Source organism: Bacillus rossius, chromosome 5 (assembly GCF_032445375.1).
Source record: "Bacillus rossius redtenbacheri isolate Brsri chromosome 5, Brsri_v3, whole genome shotgun sequence".
NCBI classification, from domain to species: domain Eukaryota; kingdom Metazoa; phylum Arthropoda; class Insecta; order Phasmatodea; family Bacillidae; genus Bacillus; species Bacillus rossius.
In genome coordinates this window covers 14,019,323-14,027,372 of record NC_086333.1, presented here as the reverse complement: position 1 = coordinate 14,027,372, position 8,050 = coordinate 14,019,323, and the positions used below count along the sequence as shown (strand labels likewise).

Here is an 8,050-nt window from a genome sequence, read left to right as displayed (position 1 = left end):
GTGTGATTACCATCCAGTGCCCATCCCAAGTTTTTGGAGAAAATATGCCTTAAGCAAACCCTTAAGAGGGGTTTAGTTAATCTCAGAGACACACACACAGATTTTAAAGGTGTGTGTGTGTTGGGCGAACATTAAATCGTGGAAATAACCTAGACGTAGATTATTCGTTAGACTGCTAGAATTGAAATTTAAGGCCAATATCTTCGGTGCCTACAAACCCGTGATATTTTCGCTAGTTTTATGAATGCATTATTCTTACCTCTATGCAATTTTTGTTGAAGTGCAACCTCAACAACATACACAAATATTTGTAAGTAAAATTTAATAAATGTAATTTAATATATGTTAAATTACATTTTTGTGAAAGGGTACCTGTTCATCCTAAGTGTCATTTTTCACAATGAACTTCAGTGTAAGACATAACCACGTAGTTAATACACACAGTATTCGCTATCAGCGAAACTCAACTTGAACATAACCATTGCTTTAAAACTCTTTTTTTTACATGATATCACCGGCAGAGACGTCTTAAAACATCTAAAATGAAAATACCATCGGTACAAACGCTGAGAAATACTTAAATGGTTTCTCACCCTTAAAAATTTAATTAAAAAAATGATCTGCCTACACTGTGACATAATTTTTGACGAGTTTCTCGAAAGTATTAACTTGCAACATTAAATCCACTCTTATAACTTAACTTAAATATTTGTAAAGGCAAGTAGTTTTAACAATTTAACATTCTGTATGTCGCACAACTGCCAGTCTATTAATAAATATTTTTACCAAATATACGTCCTAAGTACAACCTTATATACTTAAAGAGGTAGTATACTCTCAGTTACCAAAATGCATTTCATAAGATGGTAGCACTATAACCACACAAACAAAATTGAAAACTAGAATTATCCTTTATAATAACTGTATGTATTCTAAAGCAAAATAAGTTAATATTGGAAAAGTCATATTGGTTATGATGTAGAAACAGCTCATGCTTGTAAAGTTGAAACCTACGAGCATTGTGGGCAACTGTGAGTGAGTGTTGACAGCGGGCGAGGATGGCGCTGCTGTCCAGCAGTCTGCGGCACCGCATCAGGGAGTGCGGCGAGAAGCGCGCGGCGGACTCGCGCAGGAAGATGGCCTGCCTGGTGGCCGACTACCTGCAGGAGGAGGGCTACCACCGCACGGCCGCCTGCTTCCGCGACGAGGCGCCCCTGCTGCGCCACTACGAGCTGTGCGACAACGTGAGCCTCTCAGGGGTGCTCACCCAGTTCGAGGAGTACCACTCGCTCCGGTTCCACAAGGAGGCCAAGGTGTGCAAGAAGTCGCCGGACGGGCCTCCTCAGCAGGACAAGACGAGCAGACCTCTGAAGACACGCGGCACCAGCCCACCCGGGGCTGACGGGCCTCCTCAGCAGGACGTGACGAGCAGACCGCTGAAGACACACGGCACCAGCGCACCCGGGGCTGAAGGGCCTCCTCAGCTTGACGTGACGTGCAGACCGATGGAGACACGCGGCACCAGCCCAACCGGGGAGACACCGGAGCTGTCCTGGGATGACGTGGTGGGCCAGCAGCGGGCCAAGAGTGCTCTCATGATGGCGGTGGTGTACCCGGCCAAGTACCCGCAGCTGTTCCGTGGACTCGTGCAGCCTGCCCGCAGCATGCTCCTGTACGGCCCGCCAGGCACAGGTAAGATGCTTACTGGTCCACGCCATTCAACACATTGCTGCAACGTGGGGACAGCTTCGTTTTAGAGATTTTAGGTTTCGAGCGTTACGTGAGTAAAATAAATACTTGATTGACTCAAGTTTGTAGTTCTGTTATTTCAGTAAGTGTATTTGGTTCATATGGGGACACCGAAGGACGGAGGAGGATCCGGGAATCTGCGGTGGCTATTTTGGATTACGTCACTTCCGGTGGCAATCTTGGATTACATGTCGGGTGCCCATCTTGGATTTGACCTTGACCTTTGACCCTGGTGACAATTTTGTTTTCTAGAACATTCCGCCATTTTGTTTTCTAGAACATTCCACCATTTTGTTTTCTAGAACATTCCGACATTTCGAGTTTCGTCCGCCATCTTGTAAATCTTTATTTATTATCAAATTTTATTGAAAAAATTAAAAAAAATTTAAAAATTAATAATAAATATTTTAAAATAAAATTTAAAAAATATATTATTTTAAAACATTATAATTAAAAAACCTACGCAACGAACACCCCACTACTCTACATTACAAATACACCATCTAGCACCCCGCTCCTCTGTTACAATGACATTGTCATCGAACACCCCACCCATCCCGGTTACAATTTTTCGTTACGACGCATTATTTTAAAAAAAATTTATTATCAAAATAAAAAATATATACCATCGTTGTCTGCCAAAGGCAGCCAACTTATTTAGTGGAGACCACCAACTTGATTTCCATCTGATGGATGTTATCATCGGGTTTAGGTTTCTAAAGTATGTTAGTGTATGTAAGGTCGAGTTTAAATTCTCTACCAACATTATTATGACCCTTATAGACAAAAATCCACAAAAATCTACAAAAATCCACAAAATCCACAACATCCACAGTCATTTTGTTGTTGTAACTACCATTTATCTTGCCGTCGTCCAGGGTCTCGGGCTCGAGTCCTGGTGCGGTTCCTAGCGGGAGTGGCTGCTGTGACGGTAATGAGTCCGGGTGGGCGCCAGACTAGCTCTGGTGCTAGTCGGTAGTTGGGTCGTGGGGTCGATTGCCCTGCGTGGCCCACTAGGACCATCGGCGGTGTTGCGTGGGTTTAAGGCATTCCCTACTCGGCGGTGGTTGGGGATAGCAGGTTTAAAGAAGCGTACGCTGAAGTGAGGTAATAAATGACGTGTGTCATTTATTCAGTCGACGGTGGCTTTGGTGTAACTTTGTTGGCTACACGCCACATCGTACAACAGGTGACGTCACAAGATACAAAAACTACACAATTACACGCAACTAAGTCTGAAAGTCACTTAATAAACGTGGCACAGGTTTACAAAAGAAATGTCGCACGGAGGTGCGTTACGCAAGTTTATGAATGTTACGTGGAGAGGCGCGTTGCACAAGTTTACAAAGAATTGTTACACGAGGATGTGTTACACAAGTTTATGAATGTTACGTGGAGAGACGCGTTGCACAAGTTTACAAAGAATTGTTACACGAGGGTGCGTTGCACAAGTTTACAAAAGAAAATGTCACACGAGGGTGCGTTGCACAAGTTTACAAAGAAATGTTAAAAAGTTACTAATTATTTCGTATTATCGTGTCCCTAGGCGTTTCTGAGCCTGGCTGCTCAACGAGGGGTGAGGGTGATTGGAGGCGGCCAATCCCCTTAAATCTGCGTATCGAGGCGGTGCTCGCGTCCACGGCAGTGGAGCGCGGACCGCAGCTAAATTCGCTCAAAAGTTCCCTTACGGGGAGTGTCAGTGCCGGAGCGACTGAGTTTAACCAAAGTTCTGTCCTCGGGAGACGGCCCGTACCGGATAATGAACCTACCCCGCGGACCAAGTGTGGTGCAGGGGGGGGGGTTTAGATTTATGCGGCCGGATTAGGTCCTGGACCGAAAAAACTGGACCGGGTACACACGGAGAGATTATTAAAAAGGGGTTTTAAGAATGACTATATTTACCAGAAATGAACTCGGTGTGGACAAAGGATGATGTCTCTCCGTGGGACGTGCGTCCTTCCCGGTCCACGAGTCGCGTTGTACTGGTTTCATGTCATGGCGTCCGGCCGAGGCTCGGTGGCCCTCGCGTCAGGGTTGACCTCATTACGTTAGTTTCTGATATGATATGTTAATAAGAGAATTTAATGATGTTAAATTCTTACATTAATTATAAAGGTTGAATCAAGGTCATTCGTCCCTTCTACGAATTGAAGTTATTATATTAAAGAATTATTATATTTAAATTTTACGTCACACCAGCGACTGTTCGTCTCTTGCCGGATTGCTCTGGTGGGGGTAATTACGCAACACAAGGTTTGAATAATTATGTCATAAGGTCTGATTGACTAATTCAGGCAGAAGGCTGCCAGGGGAACACTCTCACGCGTATTGCCGTAGTTACACACGTGAGTGCCCGGGCACTCCTATGTCGCACTTCCGTTAACCAACTTCAAATTAATACGTAACACTGATTAATAATCTATGTTTGTTTTTTAACGTGGTTGGTTGTGATGACGGTCTGTTTATTTTGGGGGGCCGGGTTCTACCTTGGTTGCTGGTGGCTCGCCTGACTCGGGTGGGCCATGGCTAGGGGCGCGTTCCGTTAGCGGGGGTGAATACTGGCGGTTGCAGGTCGGGCTTTAGGGTGGCCTTCGGTCGGACGACTTCAAACGCCCCCCCCCCCCCTCGAGAAGCCCGACCTTGCCCCGCTAGTGACCCCGCTACGTGGGGGCGTCCCTAGCTTCGGCAGCAGCTCCAGCCAGGTGGTGCTCGCAGCGGCCGCAGCTGGTAGGGCCTGCGTGCTGTGTCCAGGTCGTCCCACGTCGAACAGCCGGGTGTCGGTTCGTCGACGTGGTCCGGCAGCTGGTAGGGCCCGCGCTCTTGACGTGGGTGGTCCCACGTCGGATGTCCGGGGTGGGCCGGCAGCTGGTAGGGCCCGCGCTCTGGACCTGGGTGGTCCCGCGTCGGTTGTCCGGGTGGGTTGGCAGCTGGTAGGGTCCGCGCTCTGGACCTGGGTGCTCCCGCGTCGAGTGTCCGAGGTGCTCCGGCAGCTGGTAGGGCCTGCGTACTGGTCTCAGGTTGTCCCACGTCGATCACCCGGGTGCTGGCCTGTTGGCGTTGTCCCTCGGCGTCTGCTACAGCGTGGCTGGGTACAGCCTCCTCTCCTGTTCCGGTATGCCGGGCGGGTTTGGAGTAGAGGCCTCCTCGTTCTCGTCGTCCAGTTCCATCATTATGGAGGTGGTGTCGGCGTGGTCGTCCTGCTGTTGTGCCCTAAGCACCTCCCCGGACTCGTTCTCGGGGGGTGACAGTTGCTCCGAGTTTGGCTGCGGTGTGTCGCAGCGTGTGGTTGTGCGGTGGTGGCCAGGGTGCTGGCCTGTTGGGGCGGCGGCGACCTAGGTCAAGTGGCTCTTGGCAGGTGGGCAGCAAGCGCGGGCGGCGCTCGGCATGGCCCGGCCCAGCCTTGCCGACATGCGGGCGTTTCGCGGCCCGTCGTGCCAGACGAATGGTAGGTGTCACCGTCTGTGTGGCGGTGACGCACGGTGGTGGGGCGTTCGGGTGTCCAGGTGCCGTGGCGTCGACCTGCATTGCGTCAGGCAGATGCAGGGAGCTCAGGCGACCCGGTAGCCGCGGTGATGTCACGGTGTGGTGGCGCGGTGTCTTTGAGGGCTTGAGTGCGCGTCGCCTCGGCGGTTGCTGTGGCAGGCCGGCCGAGGGGCAGCGTCGTGGCGCCTCTGGCGGCTTGAGTGCGCGTCGCCTCGGCAGCTGCTGTGGCAGGCTGTCCGAGGGGCAGCATCGTGGCGCCTCTGGAGGGCAGAGTGCGCGTCGCCTCGGCAGCTGCTGTGGCAGGCTGTCCGAGGGGCGGCGTCGTGGTGCCTCTGGCGGTTTGAGTGCGCATCGCCTCGGTGGCTGCTGTGGCAGGCCGCCCGAGGGGCGGCATCGTGGCGCCTCTTGAGGGCAGAGTGCGCGTCGCCTCGGCAGCTGCTGTGGCAGGCTGTCCGAGGGGCGGCGTCGTGGTGCCTCTAGCGTTTTTGATGTTGCTTCAGGCGGTGACGACGACAACGTCGGCGTCGTGCGCGTCTGTCCCGTTTTGGCGGACTCAATCCACTGTGCCTCGAAGCCAGGCAGGCACCGCGGGGCGAATCCCGGTGGCGGGGCCTCGTATAGGCGTCACGGCGTCGTGGCCCTGGGCGTTTCGTTGTCCAGCGTCCCTTTTGAGACCGTGTACTCGTGTGGCAGTGACGATGGCTGTATGTTGTTGAAGCCAGGCGGTGGCGACTGTGTGGCGCGACGTGTCGGTGCCGAGTCTGGTGGCATCCCGGATGAGGCGTGTGTCGGAGACGACGCGGGTTGTGTCGGAACGGTCCTTTGCGGCACTGTGACAGTGGTCAGGTGCGGTGGCGAGGCCATCCTGGCGTCATGAGGTGTCTCCGACACGAGGCGGGTTCGGGATCGTCGTGGCAGACTGCGGTGGGACGGTCGGCGTCGTGCGTCGTTCGGTCGGCTTTGGCGGGTCAAGGGTCGTCACAGTCGTGTTGAGTGGCGTCTGGTCTGCGAGGGTTGTTGAGGCTGGTGGCTTTGGGCCCGGAGGCAGAGGGAGCAGGATTGGCGGCGAGAGGGTGACGAGCGCCGGCGTCGGGACGGAAGGCGTCCTTGGTGAGGTGTAGTGCGTCGGCGTGAGTGGCGTCAGGTCGATAAAGCGTGGTCTCGCTGGTGACGGTGTTTCCAGACTTGGGTCGGGAGGCGTCAGGTCTAAAAGGGACGCCGAGGTTGGTGGCTCCGGGACAGGAGGCGGTGGGAGCGGAATTGCTGGCGTCAGGGAGCCGAGCGTCGGCGTCGGGACGGTGTTTGGCGGGAACATGGTACGTGATGGTGCGGATGTCGTCGGAACGTGCGTTCGTGGTACGTCATGCGTCGGCGTGAGGGGTGTCTGGATGTCGTGGATCGTCACGGCGTATTGTAGGGGAGGAATCTTTAGCGTCGCTGCCGAATACTGCACCTGGGTGGCTCGTTCTGCGGTACATCGCGCACACAAGAATGTGAAGGACTCGTGCCTCAAAGTCCCTTCACTCTCGTTGGTGCAGCTACGATGCCATAGGCGGTCACATTCGTCGCAGTGGTAGCCCCTGCTACTTCCTCCGGGACACGACCGGTTCCCACACATTGTCACTCCATATAGTCGGTACTCTTGGCAATAGCCGCACTCGTACCGCGTGGCGGTCCTGCCGTACAAGTCCCAACTCGGGCAGGGGTGGTAACACCCAATGCATTTGTCCGCATACATCTCTGCGCACTTGTTCCTGTTATCGTGCGTGTTTAGCGGTGTTGGTCTGTGCTTCTCGCTCGTGGCTCTGTGTGCGCGGGGCAGGCCTGCGCGCGGGGTCGCGCTCGCCAGCTGGGCAGGTGCCCGGACAGCCGCACAAAACGGAGGCCGAGAATGGCCGCGGCGGAGATGATGCGCAGATCGTTGTGCGCAGCGACGGCCAAGAGCGCCCGGACAGCCGCACAAAGCAGAGGTCGAAAACTGTCCGCGTTGGGGAGGGGGTACGGATGAGCGTGCGAGGCATCGGCGCGAGGGCGCCCGGACACTCGCACAAAGCGGAGGCCGATGATGGCCGCTGTGGAGAGGGGGGTCGGGCTGTGACGTAGGCTTCTGCGTCGCGGATGGCGCTAGAGTGAAGGGCGGAGTAGGGGGGGGTTGAAGCCCCTTTGTCCTCTTGCTTCGTCGCGCCGGCCTGTCTGACCCTAATTACTTTAGCCTGTGCAAAATGGCCGTCCCGTATCCGTGCTGTGGCTTGGCGTGGCCGGGAAAAAAAAAATATGACTTAATAATGGCTCAAATTTTTCGTGTTTTCGTGAGAGTTCTTGTAATTTTGTGTGGAGAAAATCTTGATTTTTCTATCTTCGCCCCACGCAGTGGGCGCCAAATGCCGTCGTCCGGGGTCTCGGGCTCGAGTCCCGGTGCGGTTCCTAGCGGGAGTGGCTGCTGTGACGGTAATGAGTCCGGGTGGGCGCCAGACTAGCTCTGGTGCTAGTCGGTAGTTGGGTTGTGGGGTCGATTGCCCTGCGTGGCCCACTAGGACCGTCGGCGGTGTTGCGTGGGTTTAAGGCATTCCCTACTCGGCGGTGGTTGGGGATAGCAGGTTTAAAGAAGTGTACGCTGAAGTGAGGTAATAAATGACGTGCGTCATTTATTCAGTCGACGGTGGCTTTGGTGTAACTTTGTTGGCTACACGCCACATCGTACAACAGGTGACGTCACAAGATACAAAAACTACACAATTACACGCAACTAAGTCTGAAAGTCACTTAATAAACGTGGCACAGGTTTACAAAAGAAATGTCGCACGGAGGTGCGTTACGC

At 53.5% G+C, this 8,050-nt stretch overlaps 1 protein-coding gene across 4 annotated transcripts in view; it reads left to right on the top strand.

Annotated features, from left to right (window-relative positions):
* The first annotated feature begins 220 nt into the window (after nt 1-220).
* Nucleotides 221-8,050, top strand: part of LOC134532336 (katanin p60 ATPase-containing subunit A-like 2) — a 64,471-nt gene continuing 56,641 nt past the window's right edge. The window contains exons 1-2 of one of the 4 annotated variants that reach the window (XM_063368758.1): nt 221-310; nt 1,079-1,692. In XM_063368758.1, coding sequence (XP_063224828.1) covers nt 264-310; nt 1,079-1,692 — 661 coding nt within the window. In that variant the 5' untranslated portion in view covers nt 221-263. Of the gene's footprint in view, nt 311-1,049; nt 1,693-8,050 lie in introns of all 4 variants that reach the window. The other 3 variants (XM_063368760.1, XM_063368757.1, XM_063368761.1) reach the window with 3 other exon arrangements.